The sequence below is a fragment of the Ranitomeya imitator genome, chromosome 7 (assembly GCF_032444005.1).
Source record: "Ranitomeya imitator isolate aRanImi1 chromosome 7, aRanImi1.pri, whole genome shotgun sequence".
Taxonomy (NCBI): Eukaryota; Metazoa; Chordata; class Amphibia; order Anura; family Dendrobatidae; genus Ranitomeya; species Ranitomeya imitator.
In genome coordinates, this window is record NC_091288.1 from 207,105,659 (window position 1) to 207,127,728 (window position 22,070).

At 42.2% G+C, this 22,070-nt stretch overlaps 1 protein-coding gene across 1 annotated transcript in view; it reads left to right on the forward strand.

Annotated features, from left to right (window-relative positions):
* PKD1 (polycystin 1, transient receptor potential channel interacting) overlaps positions 1–22,070 on the forward strand; it is a 117,838-nt gene that overhangs the window by 51,784 nt on the left and 43,984 nt on the right. Inside the window, exons 7-15 of the mRNA XM_069734596.1 lie at positions 129–244; positions 2,555–2,681; positions 4,782–5,038; positions 7,895–8,665; positions 10,741–10,872; positions 11,384–11,559; positions 11,636–11,772; positions 14,014–17,627; positions 19,499–19,648. Coding sequence (XP_069590697.1) covers positions 129–244; positions 2,555–2,681; positions 4,782–5,038; positions 7,895–8,665; positions 10,741–10,872; positions 11,384–11,559; positions 11,636–11,772; positions 14,014–17,627; positions 19,499–19,648 — 5,480 coding nt within the window. The remainder of the gene's footprint in view (positions 1–128; positions 245–2,554; positions 2,682–4,781; positions 5,039–7,894; positions 8,666–10,740; positions 10,873–11,383; positions 11,560–11,635; positions 11,773–14,013; positions 17,628–19,498; positions 19,649–22,070) is intronic.

Here is a 22,070-nt window from a genome sequence, read left to right on the forward strand (position 1 = left end):
GCGGAGCCTGTCTGTGCAGCGACTCTCCACTTTGACTAATAATTGGGCTCGCAAATGGAGGACCCCTCTCACTACCTCACAGGGGTGGTCTACTGTCATTTCTTCATTGGTTTTCATTGTTTTTCCAGACCTTACCCTAAATGCTGAATACCTAGTGGTGGGATCATCAGTTTTTGATACAAACTGGCCCTTGCAGAACTTGTCAAGAGCGGAAAATCTGTCTTCTCCTGATTGGGAGGTAGAGGTGGGTACAAAACTGAGGACACATCTGTCATGATCAGGAGGTTCTATGGAGTGCAGCTCTGGAGTGTAATGCAGGATGTAACTCAGGATCAGTACAGGATCAGTAATGTATGTACACAGTGACTCCACCAGCAGAATAGTGAGTGCAGCTCTGGGGTATAATACAGGATGTAACTCAGGATCAGTAATGTAATGTATGTACACAGTGACTGCACCAGCAGAATAGTGAGTGCAGCTCTGGAGTATAATACAGGATGTAACTCAGAATCAGTAATGTAATGTATGTACACAGTGACTGCACCAGCAGAATAGTGAGTGCAGCTCTGGGGTATAATACAGGAAGTAACTCAGGATCAGTAATGTAATGTATGTACACAGTGACTGCACCAGCAGAATAGTGAGTGCAGCTCTGGAGTATAATACAGAATGTAACTCAGGATCAGTAATGTAATGTATGTACACAGTGACAGCACCAGCAGAATAGTGAGTGCAGCTCTGGAGTATAATACATGATGTAACTCAGGATCAGTAATGTAATGTATGTACACAGTGACTGCACCAGCAGAATAGTGAGTGCAGCTCTGGAGTATAATACAGGATGTAACTCAGGATCAGTAATGTAATGTATGTACACAGTGACTGCACCAGCAGAATAGTGAGTGCAGCTCTGGAGTATAATACAGGAAGTAACTCAGGATCAGTAATGTAATGTATGTACACAGTGACTGCACCAGCAGAATAGTGAGTGCAGCTATGGGGTATAATACAGGATGTAACTCAGGATCAGTAATGTAATGTATGTACACAGTGACTGCACCAGCAGAATAGTGAGTGCAGCTCTGGAGTATAATACAGGATGTAACTCAGAATCAGTAATGTAATGTATGTACACAGTGACTGCACCAGCAGAATAGTGAGTGCAGCTCTGGGGTATAATACAGGATGTAACTCAGGATCAGTAATGTAATGTATGTACACAGTGACTGCACCAGCAGAATAGTGAGTGCAGCTCTGGGGTATAATACATGATCAGTAATGTATGTACACAGTGACTCCACCAGCAGAATAGTGAGTGCAGCTCTGGGGTATAATACAGGATGTAACTCAGGATCAGTAATGTAATGTATGTACACAGTGACTGCACCAGCAGAATAGTGAGTGCAGCTCTGGAGTATAATTCAGGATGTAACTCAGGATCAGTAATGTAATGTATGTACACAGTGACTGCACCAGCAGAATAGTGAGTGCAGCTCTGGAGTATAATACATGATCAGTAATGTATGTACACAGTGACTCCACCAGCAGAATAGTGAGTGCAGCTCTGGGGTATAATACAGGAGGTAACTCAGGATCAGTAATGTAATGTATGTACACAGTGACTGCACCAGCAGAATAGTGAGTGCAGCTCTGGAGTATAACAAAGGATGTAACTCAGGCTCAGTAATGTAATGTATGTACACAGTGACTGCACCAGCAGAATAGTGAGTGCAGCTCTGGAGTATAATACAGAATGTAACTCAGGATCAGTAATGTAATGTATGTACACAGTGACTGCACCAGCAGAATAGTGAGTGCAGCTCTGGAGTATAATACAGAATGTAACTCAGGATCAGTAATGTAATGTATGTACACAGTGACAGCACCAGCAGAATAGTGAGTGCAGCTCTGGAGTATAATACATGATGTAACTCAGGATCAGTAATGTAATGTATGTACACAGTGACTGCACCAGCAGAATAGTGAGTGCAGCTCTGGAGTATAATACAGGATGTAACTCAGGATCAGTAATGTAATGTATGTACACAGTGACTGCACCAGCAGAATAGTGAGTGCAGCTCTGGAGTATAATACAGGAAGTAACTCAGGATCAGTAATGTAATGTATGTACACAGTGACTGCACCAGCAGAATAGTGAGTGCAGCTATGGGGTATAATACAGGAGGTAACTCAGGATCAGTAATGTAATGTATGTACACAGTGACTGCACCAGCAGAATAGTGAGTGCAGCTCTGGAGTATAACAAAGGATGTAACTCAGGCTCAGTAATGTAATGTATGTACACTGTGACTGCACCAGCTGCATAGTGAGTGCAGCTCTGGGGTATAATACAGGATGTAACTCAGGCTCAGTAATGTAATGTATGTACACAGTGACTGCACCAGCAGAATAGTGAGTGCAGCTCTGGGGTATAATACAGGATGTAACTCAGGCTCAGTAATGTAATGTATGTACACTGTGACTGCACCAGCTGCATAGTGAGTGCAGCTTTAACTTTCCATGTCTACTAACCTCTTTTTCTTCATTGTCTCAGGTGCTGATTTTCCCTGAGTTTCGCTTTGCGCAGACAGTCTACTTATCAGCTCTTGAGTTTGTGACTGAGGATCTGGAAGACGACGTCCAGATGAGATTCCAAGTGTACAACCCGAGCGCAGTGCAAGGTGAGGGACACACAGTTATATCTGCCTAAAAGCAACTATCTCATAAAGACATCCTTTCTATATGTGCTAATAGGACGTGTGGACATCATGGAGGAGGACCCCGCTTGTATGTATAAGGGGTTCACGCTTAGCACAGACGGCAGTTCATTCATTCATCTTCATAGCTGCTGCTGCAAAATCAGCCGATCGCATAGAGATCATCTGACTATAACGATTACCGTAAATGATTTTAGCAGCCATTTTAGTTTTTATTATTTTTGTTACTCATTTTGTAGAGCAGGAGGTTCTTGAAGATGGAGCTGTATACCCCAGACACGGTCCTTAGGCCAGAACTGTATACCCCTGACATGGTCCTGAGAACAGGACTGTATACCCGTGACACCGCCCTGAGGACAGAACTGTATACCCCTGACATGGTCCTGAAAACAGGACGGTATACCCCTGACATGGCTCCTGAGGACAGGACTGTATACCCCTGACATGGTCCTGAGGACAGGACTGTGTACCCCTGACATGGTCCTGAAAACAGGACTGTATACCCCTGACACCGCCCTGAGGACAGAACTATATACCCCTGACATGGTCCTGAAAACAGGACTGTATACCCCTGACACCGCCCTGAGGACAGAACTATATACCCCTGACACCGCCCTGAGAACAGGACTGTATACCCCTGACACCGCCCTGAGGACAGAACTATATACCCCTGACACCGCCCTGAGGACAGAACTGTATACCCCTGACATGGTCCTGAAAAGAGGACTGTATACCCCTGACACCGCCCTGAGGACAGAACTATATACCCCTGACACCGCCCTGAGAACAGGACTGTATACCCCTGACGCCACCCTGAGGACAGAACTATATACCCCTGACACTGCCCTGAGAACAGGACTGTATACCCCTGACACCGCCCCGAGGACAGAACTGTATACCCCTGACATGGTCCTGAGGACAGGACTGTGTACCCCTGACATGGTCTTGAAAACAGGACTGTATACCCCTGACACCGCCCTGAGGACAGAACTATATACAGCTGACATGGTCCTGAGGACAGGACTGTATACCCCTGACATGGTCCTGAAAACAGGACTGTATACCCCTGACACCGCCCTGAGGACAGAACTATATACCCCTGACACCGCCCTGAGAACAGGACTGTATACCTCTGACACCACCCTGAGGACAGAACTGTATATCCCTGACATGGTCCTGAGGACAGGACTGTATACCCCTGACATGGTCCTGAGGACAGAACTGTATACCCCTGACACCACCCTGAGGACAGAACTATATACCCCTGACACCGCCCTGAGGACAGAACTATATACCCCTGACACCGCCCTGAGAACAGCACTGTATACCTCTGACACCACCCTGAGGACAGAACTGTATACCCCTGACATGGTCCTGAAAACAGGACTGTATACCCCTGACACCGCCCCGAGGACAGAACTGTACACCCCTGACATGGTCCTGAAAACAGGACTGTATACCCCTGACACCGCCCTGAGGACAGGATTGTATACCACTGACACGGCCCTGAGGACAGAACTGTACACCCCTGACATGGTCCTGAAAACAGGACTGTATACCCCTGACACCGCCGCGAGGACAGAACTGTATACCCCTGACATGGTCCTGAAAACAGGACTGTATACCCCTGACACCGCCCTGAGGACAGGACTGTATACCCCTGACATGGTCCTGAGGACAGGACTGTATACTCCTGACGGCCCTGAGGACAGAACTGTATACCCCTGACATGGTCCCGGGGGCACTTGGACAATGAGAAACTTAATCCAAATGTAAAATAGCTAAAACATTCTGGAAATTTGACCAAACTATGTGGTTACCACGGAGATGACACAAAAACATAAAAAAATAACTCCCTGCTTGGTTGGCAGTGGAGGCAGCGTCCGTACCTAGGGTGTGGGTATAACACAGCGCCCGTATTATAATCATATGGCTAAATCTGGGCACATCATTCATCATGGACGGGGATATGGGAGGGTGTAGTCCTCATTACATGTATGGTACGGCTGCAGTTAACCCCTGGAAGACTATATGGATAGATAGATTCTGTTCTCTTCTTTCCAGATTGTCCTGGTAAAAGTCCGACTTCTCCAACCACCACCATGGCCATCAATGAGAATCCCCCCGAGTGCGAGGAAGATCTGGGGTCCTCTAATTACACAAACAGCAGCCTACCGGAGCAAAGCGGCTGCTTCCCTGCCAACGAATCTACCATCTCTGCCACCTCGGTGCCGACCCAGACCAATACCAGTCTCCCCGACTTCATTCTGGTGAAAGAATTCCTCTTCATAATTCCTCCGGGAAACGCCACACAGTATTTGGTAATGTGCCAAGACGTTGCCTTTCCTTGCAGTTCTGCATTCTGATGTTCCTGTTATTAGTCCTGGAAATTTAAAATTGGGTCCCTATAAGGACTAATAAAAAACATAGGTAAAAAAAATTATTAAAAAATATAACTTAACCCCCAAAAATCTAAAAGTTTAAGTCACCTCCATCTTCTTCACACATATATAGCGTAATGTAGCAAATACAGTGGGGCAAAAAAGTATTTAGTCAGTCAGCAATAGTGCAAGTTCCACCACTTAAAAAGATGAGAGGCGTCTGTAATTTACATCATAGGTAGACCCCAACTATGGGAGACAAACTGAGAAAAAAAAATCCAGAAAATCACATTGTCTGTTTTTTTATCATTTTTTTTGCATATTATGGTGGAAAATATGTATTTGGTCAGAAACAAACAATCAAGATTTCTGGCTCTCACAGACCTGTAACTTCTTCTTTAAGAGTCTCCTCTTTCCTCCACTCATTACCTGTAGTAATGGCACCTGTTTAAACTTGTTATCAGTATAAAAAGACACCTGTGCACACCCTCAAACAGTCTGACTCCAAACTCCACTATGGTGAAGACCAAAGAGCTGTCAAAGGACACCAGAAACAAAATTGTAGCCCTGCACCAGGCTGGGAAGACTGAATCTGCAATAGCCAACCAGCTTGGAGTGAAGAAATCAACAGTGGGAGCAATAAATAGAAAACAGAAGACATACAAGACCACTGATAATCTCCCTCGATCTGGGGCTCCACGCAAAATCCCACCCTGTGGGGTCAGAATGATCACTAGAACGGTGAGCAAAAATGCCAGAACCACGCGGGGGGACCTAGTGAATGAACTGCAGAGAGCTGGGACCAATGTAACAAGGCCTACCATAAGTAACACACTACGCCACCATGGACTCAGATCCTGCAGTGCCAGACGTGTCCCACTGCTTAAGCCAGTACATGTCCGGGCCCGTCTGAAGTTTGCTAGAGAGCATTTGGATGATCCAGAGGAGTTTTGGGAGAATGTCCTATGGTCTGATGAAACCAAACTGGAACTGTTTGGTAGAAACACAACTTGTCGTGTTTGGAGGAAAAAGAATACTGAGTTGCATCCATCAAACACCATACCTACTGTAAAGCATGGTGGTGGAAACATCATGCTTTGGGGCTGTTTCTCTGCAAAGGGGCCAGGACGACTGATCCGGGTACATGAAAGAATGAATGGGGCCATGTATCGTGAGATTTTGAGTGCAAACCTCCTTCCATCAGCGAGGGCATTGAAGATGAAACGTGGCTGGGTCTTTCAACATGACAATGATCCAAAGCACACCGCCAGGGCAATGAAGGAGTGGCTTCGTAAGAAGCATTTCAAGGTCCTGGAGTGGCCTAGCCAGTCTCCAGATCTCAACCCTATAGAAAACCTTTGGAGGGAGTTGAAAGTCCGTGTTGCCAAGCGAAAAGCCAAAAACATCACTGCTCTAGAGGAGATCTGCATGGAGGAATGGGCCAACATACCAACAACAGTGTGTGGCAACCTTGTGAAGACTTACAGAAAACGTTTGACCTCTGTCATTGCCAACAAAGGATATATTACAAAGTATTGAGATGAAATTTTGTTTCTGACCAAATACTTATTTTCCACCATAATATGCAAATAAAATGTTAAAAAAAACAGACAATGTGATTTTCTGGATTTTTTTTTTCTCAGTTTGTCTCCCATAGTTGAGGTCTACCTATGATGTAAATTACAGACGCCTCTCATCTTTTTAAGTGGTGGAACTTGCACTATTGCTGACTGACTAAATACTTTTTTGCCCCACTGTATATATTTTGTGTTCTTGCGTGCGTAATTACCTATAAAGTGAATGCCAAAATGGAAAAAAAATTGGATTGCCACAATTCCACCTCTAAACATCCCATAAAAAATTATCAAAATGTTGCAGCGATAAAGATAAAAACTACAGCCATCGACGAAAGAGTAAAAAAATTACGGATTTCAGAAAGCGGCGACATAAAATAAATTAATTTTTTTTATAAAAGTAAGAATTTTTTTTAACAACTACAACCCCCAAAAAATTGGTGGGATAGTTTTTTTTACTCATTTTACAGCATCTGGAATTTTATTGCTGTGTTTCAGCACATTATATGGTAAAGTGAATAAAGTCATTCCCAACTACAACGTGTCTGGTGAAACGACAAGCAATCATATAGCTATGTAAAAAAAAAAAGTTATGATTTTTTTTAAGAAGTGAAGGAAAAATTAAAATTGGCCATGAGGGAGGAGTTAAGGAAGGGATGGGTAATAAATGGACAAAAGATCCCCTGATTCTAGCGATTGGTAGAGGTCCCAGCATTCAGACCCCGCCCATTCTAACATTTCCACCTATCCTGTGCATAGATTTTAATTGTCCCTCCCACGCTTAAGACATAGCCCAGGTTTTATGATAATAATAATAATAATTTTATTTATATAGCGCCAACATATTCCGCAGCGCTTTACAAATTATAGAGGGGACTTGTACAGACAATAGACCTTACAGCATAACAGAAATACAGTTCAAAACAGATACCAGGAGGAGTGAGGGCCCTGCTCGCAAGCTTACAAACTATGGGATCTTTGTGTCTTGAAATAAGTTTTCCGCTTTGCTCACTGAAGCCCTCTATAATTCTCTTGATGATAAGTGTGGGAAGGACAGTGACAACCTGGAGCATACTTTTGAACTAGAAGAATGGTTGTCATGTTTAATCTATCCACCTCTTCTGTAAGGCGAATTAATTTTATTGGGGTATTTTCAGATTTTGTATTATGATGACCTGATATTAGGACAATTTAGAAGATTTTCTTTTTGTTGACTTTTTAGGCCTCTTTTGGAGATGTCCGTGTCAAGATGCCACCAGGTTCCCTCCTTGTTCTCCAGCACGATTCGCCACCAAGGAAGTTTCTACATTGCCACCCTTCCAGATCTTACCACGTAATTCGTCAGCAGAGTTGGATGGACTGTATTACCGGAGATCTTCTCGGAGAGTCGTTGGTCAACAATTCCGTGGCAAATTGGCCCAGAACACAAGATGGTGGAGCCTCTTGCTCCATAAGAGTTGTTGGAACTACTGAAGAAAGTTCTCTACTTTTTGGCAATCGATCAAATCGTGGTCTCCGACATCCTGGTAGATACACCGCCATGGCGAGGTTTAGAAACCATTTATTGGAAGCTAATCGTACCTGTACCTTCTCTGTGATGTCCCCGATTTCAGGCTTGAAAGTGGTCTACCCAATCGCCCAAGATGATATCTACTACATCCCTGTCAATTATACCGTTCTGGTCCTCAAACTCCTCACGGGATCTAATTCTACGGCCTATTGGGTTGGCACCAACCAGAGCTGGAGCTTTGGGCAATCATGTCCTCCGGTGATTTCTGCCCGTAACGCAGAGTGTGATACAGTAAGAGGGGATGTGTCGTACGCTGAGATCAATCTGAAGGGTCTCGGAAAAGGATTCGTGGATGTCATAATATTGGTGCAAAATGAAATAAGCTCAGAAAACAGAACATTAAAAGTAAAAGCGGAGGAACCTATCAGAGGACTGAGCATGAGCCCGTACCCACAGGAGAGAGTCCTGGTCAACGTCCAGGTGGTAAGTTGCAATACCATGCATGGAGAATCCCATCTTGGATAATCCCCCTTTGTTTAGTCAGGTCCCCTAACAATATGCTGCTGAGAATGTCACTGATCAGGTGTAATCCTTGGGAAAACCTGTCTATCAGTGTCCAATTTCCTTGCAGTGCCTCCACTGGTGAAATAAAGTATTACACAGTTTCCATTCAAATCAATGACCTTTTGTGTACTGCCAGACAGAATCGGTCTTCCAGAGCGATAGACGCTCTTGGTAACTGCTCTCCACTCTGATATAACATGAGCATCCTGATCACATAAACCGCCTTTGTTAACTAAAAAGTAATCCAGCTCTTAAAAAGTTTGTCGACTTTAGAAACACATTTTCATCTACCATGAAAATTATAAGTAATAGAACGGGGGTTCTCTAATTATTGGAAAGCAGTAAAAAAGAGTGTCTCCCTCTTTGGAGGACCCATCCTGACCTAGATTGTACAGATCCTTCATTGATTTGAATGGGCATTGTGCAATACCTCATTTTACCAGTGGTGGCACTGCAGGGAAATTCAATGCTTACCACCATGTATGCTCCCTGAGTAAGGGGACCACTTATAGTCAAGGAACCCTTTTTGATATGGAGGGATTGTTCAAGATGGACAATAATTTTAAGCAGGGGTGGGGGTATTTTGAGAATTCTGAAAATGTTGTTCATCTACATTACTGTACGGGGGGGGGGGTGTTATCTTATAAATTAATCTGTACCGCCCCTTTAAGCTTTGAGAAAATTTCATTTCTTTTATTCATTGTGATGGTGACTGTGGACTGAACTGGTTGGTAACTATTCAGGATGTGACTGAATTCAGAGTTCTGCTCTGCAGGTGGATTCTGCATCTTCAGAAGATTTAGCAGAACACTGTACTTTATTATTGCATATGTTGCACAAACCGCAGTCGGGTGACTGGCAGCCAACCCGCCTGTGCAGTGTTTTTCTGTCTCTCCCTCTATCCGGTTTCCCAGAGCGATCTCACCATGTGCTGTCCTTATGTTCAAATCCACATCCCGTTATTAAAGTTATTATAGGCAGCGCCGACTTCTCAAAGTGGATGTTCAATATTAGAAAGAAATAGCTTGATTAATCTTAAACAGTCCCCTCCCCCCCTTGTACACAGGATCTGCATGGCATTGGAGATCTGCTCCAGTCACTTTAGTGTTTAGGAGTTGACCTGCAATACCAGACATAGCCATTAGACAGGTGTGGCGCTGTTTCTAGAAGAAAGCAGGTTTTTTTTCTACATCCTTGGCTGGCCCTTACTATGCTTGAGAAGTGCATAAATAGAAATCTGACTTGTTATTATTGGGATCCCTGTGATCTATGTTTGGAATGATGGCTTCATTGATGCTTTCTTCTCATCTGTATCCCAGACATATCATTTTTTTAATACTTGGAAAACAAATTGGAAACGCCACTAAATTAAAATAAGGGTTTTAGATGATTTTCAACCTCCCTACCCCCTATAAACCAGCTTAAAATTGTGATTTGGTATCTTACTATTGGATCCGCCCATGAGGAGCTTTGGAAATATTTCTGGCAGGCTGATAGCATTTATAGACTGCCCAAAATCGCCTAAGCTTGATGACTAACTTGCTTAATGTTGGAATGCGTCTTAATTAAAAAGGAGTTTCTGACAATTGTGAAACCACCAAAAGGAAATTCGGTGGCAAACTTACTGATAATTGTGATTTGGTCTCATTGTTTCCTCCACCCATGAGGAGCTTAAGGAGGATTTCTGACAAATTGAAATCATTAAATGAGATCATTATCATTTACAGACTAGCCCACCACTGTCCAAGCTTTTCTAAAGAGCGGAAATATGTCTTACTTAAAGGGGGTTTCTGACAATTCTAAAAATCCCCCAAAGCAAACTCTATTATAAACATACTTAACACAGTCTGACTTGGTTCTCTACCATTATCCCCTCCCACGAGGAACTGAAGGGAAATTCCTGAAGAATTACTAGGCAGTTCCTATTATTCTGAAAAGTTTGTTCTATGTCAACTGCAATATTCCATCATATGTCCTGTTCTCCTGTCTTCCAGAACAATGTGGCTTCTGTGGAATCCGGATCCGATGTGGTGTTCAAATGGATCGTGGATGATCGTTCCTCTTTTACCTACTCCTACACCAGCTTTAATGTAATCTACCAGACATCAGCTGTGTACAAGTTAACGGTATGGAGCTCTCATGTGATCGACACTTATATATTAACTGTTCTGTGAACCCGGTACTTCTTCAGGGAAGGTTCACGGTCCCGGAATCAGAGATCTCAGCTGCAATTTGAGGGGTTTTAGCACCGACAGACTGGTTTAGATTCCTCCTTGCTTACGTAAAATATTAAGATGAAAGAAAAGTAGTCTTTACTGATTTTGGTCACTGACTTAATGAGTACCTGGTTAAGGAATGGGAGATTGTATGACCCTCCCCAAAGGAGCCATCGTTAGTCATAAAATGAATCATCACCCACTACCTACTTCCCGTCATCTCAGTAGTTCAGGCATTAGCTCTTCCCCTAGGATGAAGCATGCAGTAGTTCATATCTCTGGTATATAGACCCCTGTGAGCTTTAGCCTTTAGCCATTTTGGACGTTCAGTTGCTCCAGTGGGTCTCATTTATCCCTCTTTAAGTCACGCAAGGAACTCCGGCACCACTTGCCATAACATTAACTTGTGTCTCCTTCACAGCTGACCGCCTCCAATCACGTCAGCAATGCCTCCCTAACCTACAATGTCACAGTGGACAATATGAACCCAATGCGAAACCTTCAAATCAGCGGGGTCCCAAGCATCGTGACCCAGAATGCATTGCTAGAGCTCTCCGCCACCATCATGGTGGACTCTGCCATTGATGCCACATTCAGGTGAGTCTCCGTTACATGGACATGGCCGGACAGGGAAGGCTTGAAGACTGATGTCACATTATGTTGCCCCTTTTAGATGGACGTTTGGGGATGGCACCCAGCAAGATTACCATTTCAAGCCTCCATATAACCAGTCCCTCTTCCCAGTCCCTGACCCGGCCATCCATGTGGTGCTCATTGAGAATAACATCACCCATATCTACCAGGAGTCCGGTAAGAGCCAAAACGACCACATACAGTTAGGTCCATATATATTTGGACAGAGACAACATTTTTCTAATTTTATTTATAGACATTACCACAATGAATTTTAAACAAAACAATTCAGATGCAGTTGAAGTTCAGACTTTCAGCTTTCATTTAAGGGTATCCACATTAAAATTGGATGAAGGGTTTAGGAGTTTCAGCTCCTTAACATGTGCCACCCTGTTTTTAAAGGGACCAAAAGTAATTGGACAGATTCAATAATTTTAAATAAAATGTTCATTTTTAGTACTTGGTTGAAAACCGTTTGTTGGCAATGACTGCCTGAAGTCTTGAACTCATGGACATCACCAGACGCCGTGTTTCCTCCTTTTTGATGCTCTGCCAGGCCTTCACTGCGGTGGTTTTCAGTTGCTGTTTGTTTTGGGGCCTTTCTGTCTGAAGTTTAGTCTTTAACAAGTGAAATGCATGCTCAATTGGGTTGAGCTCAGGTGACTGACTTGGCCATTCAAGAATATTCCACTTCTTTGCTTTAATAAACTCCTGGGTTGCTTTGGCTTTATGTTTTGGGTCATTGTCCATCTGTAGTATGAAATGACGACCAATCAGTTTGGCTGCATTTGGCTGGATCTGAGCACACAGTATGGCGACTCTGAATACCTCAGAATTCATTGACTGCTTCTGTCCTGAGTCACATCATCAATAAACACTAGTGACCCAGTGCCACTGGCAGCCATGCATGCCCAAGCCATCACACTGCCTCCGCCGTGTTTTACAGATGATGTGGTATGCTTTGGATCATGAGCTGTACCACGCCTTCACCATACTTTTCTCTTTCCATCATTCTGGTAGAGGTTGATCTTGGTTTCATCTGTCCAAAGAATGTTCTTCCAGAACTTTGCTGACTTTTTTAGATGTTTTTTAGCATAGTACAGTCTAGCCTTTTTATTCTTGAATCTTGTGAGTGGCTTGCACCATGCAGTGAACCCTCTGTATTTACTTTCATGCAGTCTTCTCTTTATGGTAGATTTGGATATTGATACGCCGACCTCCTGGAGAGTGTTGGTCACTTGGTTGGCTGTTGTGAAGGGGTTTCTCTTGACCATGGAGATTATTCTGCGATCATCCACCACTGTTGTCTTCCGTGGGCGCCCAGGTCTTTTTGCATTGATGAGTTCACCAGTGCTTTCTTTCTTTCTCAGGATGTACCAAATTGTAGATTTTGCCACTCCTAATATTGTAGCAATTTCTCGGATGGGTTTTTTCTGTTTTCGCAGCTTAAGGATGGCTTGTTTCACCTGCATGGAGAGCTCCTTTGACCGCATGTTTACTTCACAGCAAAATCTTCCAAATGCAGCACCACACCTCAAATCAACTCCAGGCCTTTTATCTGCTTAATTGAGAATGACATAACGAAGGGATTGTCCACACCATTCCATAAAATAGCTTTGGATTCAATTGTCCAATTACTTTTGGTCCCTTTAAAAACAGGCTGGCGCATGTTAAGGAGCTGAAACTCCTAAACCCTTCATCCAATTTTAATGTGGATACCCTCAAATGAAAGCTGAAAGTCTGAACTTCAACTGCATCTGAATTGTTTTGTTTAAAATTCATTGTGGTAATATCTATAACCAAAATTAGAAAAATGTTGTCTTTGTCCAAATATATATTTACCTAACTGTATATAATATTACGCATTTATACTGTAGTTTATGCTTCAGATTAGGAATTATAAATCTGCTCCAAGGGGGAGAACTCCTTTAAGACACTAATTTGCAAAATAGGTCTCCACAGCTGCAGCGGAACTGCAATTCTAAATTTTTTTGGTGCATGCTTGGAATCGTAGTTCCTTGTCAACATGACATGACCCCAATTAACTGCTTCCCGACATGAGATGTACATGTCATACTCTGAAGTATGGAGCAAGATCCGGGGCTGAACCTTCTTTAGATACTGCAGGTACTAACTGTGTTATACAGCCATTACCTTCCGCTAGCTGCAGTGATTGGTGACCGCATCTAAGTGTTTCGATAGAAATAAGGGCCTCCTCTGTCATCCCATTATTTCCCACCTCTTCTCCGGGACACTTTGTAGAAAGTCCACTTTTGAAGTATGAACCCATTAGATGCTAATGTCTATCGAGATGCTGAGGTCTATAAACACCGCGGCATCTAAGAAGTTAGTTCACATATATAATTTGTCGTTTTTTTGTAGATCCGCAATTAATTTTGTGACATTCTTGTTTTCTAGGAGAATATAATTTGACGTTGATTGTCTTCAACAAGTACGAGAACAAGTCTCTGGTGATACCTCTGCAGGTTCAAGGATCCTTGATCAATTTAACCATTGTTACTGATGCCGTGGTCTTGGTCAGAGAAAAATGGGTCATTTTTCAAGCAATCTCTGAACCCTCACCATTTGGTGTCCTCTACACTTGGGACTTAGGCGATGGCACCTACCACTTCAATACCAGCGAGCCGGCGCTGAATCACACGTATGGCAGCATCGGGATGTACAATGTCAGTGTCTTGGCTGTCAATAATATCAGCAAGGTGTGGGCAATGAAAACGGTCCATGTTTACGAGGAGATAACTGGATTGATTGTGACCTCCGATGAACCAACAGAGAGAGGCCTACAGACCTTTATTAATGCTTCGGTGGAAACTGGGGACAATATCACGTGGAGGTTCAGCATGGGCGATGGAAATATATTTGAGGGCAATGAGCCTATGATGAACTATACCTACTGCAAGGATGGAAATTACACAGTCAACATAACGGCCAGCAATGCGGTCAACTCCTTGTCTGAGATCCTTCAAATTCGTGTGTATGTCCTACAGGTGCTTAAGATAGAGCCCTCTACTTGCATCCTCGAAAATGCAAATGTCACACTGAAGGCATATGTGACAGGGGATTATGAACACTACACCTTTAACTGGACCTTTGGCAATGATTCCTCAAGTGTCACCATTTATGGTGTCCCAACAGTAGAATATGACTTCTCGACAAGTGGAATATTTCCGCTTGCCCTTATACTCTCCAGCGAAGTAAATAAGGCTTATTATTACACCAATGTTTGCATCGAGCCTGAAATAGTCAACGTCACCTTAGTACCAGCTCAACATTATATAAGTCTAGGCAACGAGAGCCATTTTCAAGTCATGGTCTTCCCAGCCTACCAGTACCGATACGTTTGGGACTTTGGGGTTAATAGTTCTAGATATAACGGTGGGACAAAAGTGAGCTTCTTGTACAAAGTTCCTGGTGTGTATCAAGTTACGGTGTCTGTCTTCAACAATGTCTCCTTCCACAATGGAACTGCATTGGTTGACGTTCAAGAACCTATCGAGACCATCAAAATTGAACACAATGGGACACGATTTTTGGAAGTAGATCAGTTATACTTATTTTCGGCTGTAGGAAGTGGGACTAACGTTCAGTATCACTGGGATTTTGGGGATGGTTTCACTATTGAAAGTCAGTCTGTTGCTTATATCTACAACATCACGGGGAGCTTTACCATCATTCTAAATGGCTTCAATGGTGTAAGTAGCTGTAGGACCCATATGAACATAACTGTCAAGACGCGAATATATGGATTAACGATGAACGCCACCCGGACGGTGGTTCCTCTGAATGGTTCCGTCACCTTCTCAGCCTTCGTCCATTCAGGAGATGATATCCGATATTCCTGGATACTATGCGATCGCTGTTCTTCTATATTTTGTAATTCCACCATCTCGTACACTTTCCGCTCTATCGGAACATTTAACGTCATAGTGACGGCTGAGAATGAGCTTGGTTCCCTCCAAGATAGTATAATTATCTACGTACTACAGACCATTGAAGGCCTTCAGATTACGACAGGCGATTTGGTGAACGATTGCTGTTTCCCAACCAACAAGAGCCTTCCTCTACAGGCCACCATCAAAGATGGGACTAATATTTCATACAGCTGGTTTATCTTGAAGAATGACAGTCTAATTCAGAGTGGTGCAGGCAAAACGTATCAATTCTTGAGTATGGAACCAGAAACTTACACCATTGTCCTGAAAGCAGTCAACATGTTGGGAAATAGCAGTGTCAGGATCAGCGTGGTGTTCGTGGAAACTCTTGGCCAAATTCAACTCTTGGCATGTCCTAATCCGGCAGCTCTTAACACAACTGTCAACATTACGATGAGTTTAAGCAGTGGGTCCGGGGTGATGTACACTTGGTATCTCGAGGAAAGCGTGGTTTGGTTCACTTATGAATCCTACATCTTGTATAATTTTCAAAGTCCTGGCCCCAAGGAGGTTCTTGCTGTTGCCAACAACACATTAGGCTCCATCAACGCAACAATCACAATTTTTGTTCAAGAGCCCGTTGGAGGATTAACCATAATGAGCTTGGACCATAAGGGAGATTATGTGCCCACCGGGACTATCTTGTACCTCACCAGCAGTGTTCAGCATGGTACAAATGTGTCATGGACCTGGACTATTCCTGGTGGGAACATTGATGGAAAGGTGGCCATTGTTCCTTTCGAGGAAGCAGGGTTTTTTACGGTCAGTCTTAATGCCTCAAACAACGTGAGTTGGGAATTGGCTTCCAAAAACATCACGGTGCAAGACAAAATTCACAATCTGAAATTGCACGTTAGCAAAATGGTTGTGGAACCTGGGGAGTTAGTCACGTTTAACATCACTTTGTCTGCCGGTTCCTCAGTTACCTATGAATTGACCATTAATGGAGACTTCTCCATTGTTCTTAATGCTAGTAGCTACACGCACGAGTTTACCAAAATTGGTGGCTATCCAGTAACTGTGGTGGCTCATAACCAAGTGAGTGAAGAACGGGACACGGTCATGATATCTGTTCTTGAAGCCATACAGAACCTGAAACTTGTAAACTGTTGTGAAGTTGCCATACCAGCTAGGATAGAGAAGAACTTCAGAGCAGAAGTCAGTCATGGGTCTCTTGTTGCCTACACTTGGCTTTTTGATTTGCAGGGTCACCCTGCCACTAGTTTAGCAGGTAGAAACGTGACTTATATCCCAGCGGGTGCTGGAAGTCTCACCATACACATCAGCGCCTCCAATGCTTTGGGTAGTCAAAACATCTCAAAGATGATAAAAGTCCAAGAACTGATTGTAGGCCTCAGTTTGATCCCAGTCAACGCGTTTGTGAACCGAAGTGTAACTTTTAATGCCGTTGTACTTCCTAGTCCTCTGGATGTTAGATTTGTGTGGTCTTTTGGAGATAATAGTCCTTCTTTGGTGACATATTCATCATCTCCGAGCCATATTTACCAGACACCTGGAGACTTTAGGGTGAGGGTCAATGCCTCTAACCTAATTAGCTTTTGGGTCTCTGAAATAACTGTGACCACTCGAATCCTTGAGTGTGAGGAACCTGAAGTTCAACTGGAGCTGCCTACTCAAGTGATCATGAGAAGATCCCAGAGGAATTATATCGAGGCTGAGATCAATCTCCGCGAATGTATTAGCTACCAAACGAAACACCTGTGGGAGATATACAAGGCGACTAGCTGTCTACACTACCACGAGTCCGATAAGGTCCACCTTCTGAATGTTGATATGAGCCGACCTCAGCTGGTAGTGCCCAAGTTAGCTCTCGAGATCGGAGACTATTGCTTTGTGTTCTCTGTGTCCTTTGGAGACACACCGTTGTCTAGAAGCAGTTATGCCAACGTTACCATGTTACCTAGCAGGTTGGTGCCCATCATTGACGGGGGATCCTATAGAGTTTGGTCAAGTAGTCAGGATTTAGTAATGAATGGCAAGAAGTCCTATGATCCAAACCTGGAAGAAGAGGAACAGACTCCCCTCTCTTACAAATGGTCATGTACAACAATGGCAAAGGTAAGCGAAAATTCCTTGAAAAATGCTACGTAATGTGTACCTTTGGTGGAACAAACAGAATTTGTACTGGGAGACATCACTGTGAATAAACTTAAGACTTTTATAGCATATCCATAGGATAGATGTGATGAACGTGGCAACCAACCCAAGTGTTGAGGTGACACATGGCTGCCGTTTTCAAGCAGAAAATAAGGCACCGGCACATGTCTGCTTGTCTCCACCCTTATGTGATTTATTAAAACAGGCGAGTAAAGCGCGCCAGCTGTCTATTCACTCTCCACCTGAATATAGTGATTCGTGGCTATCCCACTACCCAGCTAGGGAGCCCACAGTTCTCTGCGTAGATACGGGTCCCATGTATTACATATTGGATATAACATATGGTGAAACCAGGTGTATGTGTCCAAACATGTGCTCCTGATAAAGACTGATGGCGGATAGTCCGACTATTAACCTGTTTGAAATAAAGCTTTGAAGAATATTGTCCGCCATCCATCTTTATCAGCAGCACAGGGTTGAATACATACACCCGGTTTCACCATTATCCTCGGTCTTTGGACCCATTTCCTGCAGCAGCTGATCCATGCTTTTTACATGTCGTTTAGTTGCTACAAAACAACATGAGCTTTCCTCTCCCCGGTGCGCCCCATGTTTTTAACCAGTTAAGACCCTATATTTGCTCTTTTTTTGCTCTCCAGGTTTTCTACTTCTATGGATATACCATAAACATCTGACATGGGACAACCGTATTTCATAGGGATCAGTAAAGGGCAGTATTATAGTAGTTATAATCTTGTATATAGGGGCAGTATTATAGTAGTTATATTCTTTTATATAGGAGCAGTATTATAGTAGTTATATTCTTGTACATAGGAGCAGTATTATAGTAGTTATATTCTTGTACATAGGGGCAGTATTATAGTAGTTATATTCTTTTATATAGGGGCAGTATTATAGTTCTTATATTCTTGTACATAGGGGGCAGTATTATAGTAGTTATATTCTTGTACATTTGGGCAGTATTATAGTAGTTATATTCTTGTACATAGGGGCAGTATTATAGTAGTTATATTCTTTTATATAGGAGCAGTATTATAGTAGTTATATTATTGTACATAGGAGCAGTATTATAGTATATTCTTTTACATAGGAGCAGTATTATAGTAGTTATATTCTTGTACATTTGGGCAGTATTATAGTAGTTATATTCTTGTATATAGGGGCAGTATTATAGTAGTTATATTCTTGTGCAAAGGAGCAGTATTATAGTAGTTATATTCTTGTATATAGGGGCAGTATTATAGTAGTTATATTCTTGTACATAGGAGCAGTATTATAGTAGTTACATTCTTGTACATAGGAGCAGTATTATAGTAGTTATATTCTTGTACATAGGGGGCAGTATTATAGTAGTTATATTCTTGTACATTTGGGCAGTATTATAGTAGTTATATTCTTGTACATAGGAGCAGTATTATAGTAGTTATATTCTTGTACATAGGGGCAGTATTATAGTAGTTATATTCCTGTACATAGGAGGCAGTATTATAGTAGTTATATTCTTGTATATAGGGGCAGTATTATAGTAGTTATATTCCTGTACATAGGAGCAGTATTATAGTAGTTATATTCTTATACATAGAAGCAGTATTATAGTAGTTATATTCTTGTACTTAGGGGCAGTATTATAGTATATTCTTTTACATAGGAGCAGTATTATAGTAGTTATATTCTTGTACTTTGCAAGGACTGCACAGCTGCAGAACTTCCTTGCTCCTACCAAGTACTATCTGCTTTGGTGCTCATGTAAAATAAAAATATGTCAAAATAATTTTTGATTCTAATAGCTTTTTTTGTGTCCCCCAATTTAGAATTTTGAAAGTGCAACTTGTAATTCAGAAGTCACTTCAGAATTTGGTGAAATGTTCATACACAAGTCAAAGCTGGAGCCAGATATGGAGTACACATTTTTTCTGACTGTCAGTAAACCCGGAAGACATTCTGAGTCCACCAACCAGACAGTAAGTGACTAATGAGACTGAAAAAAGCGTTTTTATTCCATGAGTCAAAGCCATATTATAGTATTTAAATTCCTGTACATAGGGGCAGTATTATAGTAGTTACAGTTAGGTCCATATATATTTGGACAGAGACAACATTTTTTTAATTTTGGTTTTAGACATTACCACAAAGAATTTTAAACAAAACAATTCAGATGCAGTTGAAGTTCAGACTTTCAGCTTTCATTTGAGGGTATCCACATTAAAATTGGATGAAGGGTTTAGGAGTTTCAGCTCCTTAACATGTGCCACCCTGTTTTTAAAGGGGCCAAAAGTAATTGGACAGATTCAATAATTTTAAATAAAATGTTCGTTTTTAGTACTTGGTTGAAAACCGTTTGTTGGCAATGACTGCCTGAAGTCTTGAACTCATGGACATCACCAGACGCTGTGTTTCCTCCTTATTGATGCTCTGCCAGGCCTTCACTGCGGTGGTTTTCAGTTGCTGTTTGTTTGTGGCCTTTCTGTCTGAAATTTAGTCTTTAACAAGTGAAATTCTGCTCAATTGGGTTGAGATCAGGTGACTGACTTGGCCATTCAAGAATATTCCACTTCTTTGCTTTAATAAACTCCTGGGTTGCTTTGGCTTTATGTTTTGGGTCATTGTCCATCTGTAGTATGAAAAGACGAACAATCAGTTTGGCTGCATTTGGCTGGATCTGAGCACACAGTATGGCGGCTCTGAATACCTCAGAATTCATCCGGCTGCTTCTGTCCTGTGTCACATCATCAATAAACACTAGTGCCCCAGTGCCACTGGCAGCCATGCATGCCCGCGCCATCACACTGCCTCCGCCGTGTTTTACAGATGATGTGGTATGCTTTGGATCATGAGCTGTACCACGCCTTCACCATACTTTTCTCTTTCCATCATTCTGGTAGAGGTTGATCTTGGTTCCATCTGTCCATAGAATGTTCTTCCAGAACTGTGCGGCTTTTTTAGATGTTTTTTAGCCTTTTTATTCTTGATGCTTATGAGCGGCTGCACCGTGCAGTGAACCCTCTGTATTTACTTTCATGCAGTCTTCTCTTTATGGTAGATTTGGATATTGATACGCCGACCTCCTGGAGAGTGTTGGTCACTTGGTTGGCTGTTGTGAAGGGGTTTCTCTTCACCATGGAGATTATTCTGCGATCATCCACCTCTGTTGTCTTCCGTGGGCGCCCAGGTCTTTTTGCATTGATGAGTTCACCAGTGCTTTCTTTCTTTCTCAGGATGGACCAAACTGTAGATTTTGCCACTCCTAATATTGCAGCAATTTCTCGGATGGGTTTTTTCTGTTTTCGCAGCTTAAGGATGGCTTGTTTCACCTGCATGGAGATCTCCTTTGACCGCATGTTTACTTCACAGCAAAACCTTCCAAATGCAGCACCACACCGCAAATCAACTCCAGGCCTTTTATCTGCTTAATTGAGAGTGAGATAACGAAGGGATTGCCCACACGTGTCCATGAAATAGCCTTGGAGTCAATTGTCCAATTACTTTTGGTCCCTTTAAAAACAGGGTGGCACATGTTAAGGGGCTGAAACTCCTAAACCCTTCATCCAATTTTAATGTGGATACCCTCAAATGAAAGCTGAAAGTCTGAACTTCAACTGCATCTGAATTGTTTTGTTTAAAATTCATTGTGGTAATGTATATAACCAAAATTAGAAAAATGTTGTCTCTGTCCAAATATGTATGGACCTAACTGTATTTTCTTGTATATAGAAGGCAGTATTATAGTAGTTATATTCTTGTACATAGGGGCAGTATTATACTAGTTATATTCTTGTACATAGGGGCAGTATTATAGTAGTTATATTCTTGTACATAGGGGCAGTATTATAGTAGTTATATTCTTGTACATAGGAGCAGGATTATAGTAGTTATATTCTTGTACATAGGAGCAGTAATATAGCAGTTATATTCTTGTACATAGGGGCAGTATTATAGTAGTTATATTCTTGTACATAGGGGCAGTATTATAGTAGTTATATTCTTGTACATAGGAGCAGTATTATAGTAGTTATATTCTTGTACATAGGAGCAGTATCATAGTAGTTATATTCTTGTACATAGAAGGCAGTATTATAGTAGTTATATTCTTGTACATAGGGGCAGTATTATAGTAGTTATATTCTTGTACATAGGGGCAGTATTATAGTAGTTATATTCTTGTACATAGGGGCAGTATTACAGTAGTTACATTCTTGTACATAGAGGACAGTATTATAGTAGTTATATTCTTGTACATAGGGGCAGTATTATAGTAGTTATATTCTTGTACATAGGAGCAGTATTATAGTAGTTATATTCTTGTACATAGGGGGCAATATTATTGTAGTTATATTCTTGTACATAGGGGCAGTATTATAGTAGTTATATTCTTGTACATAGGGG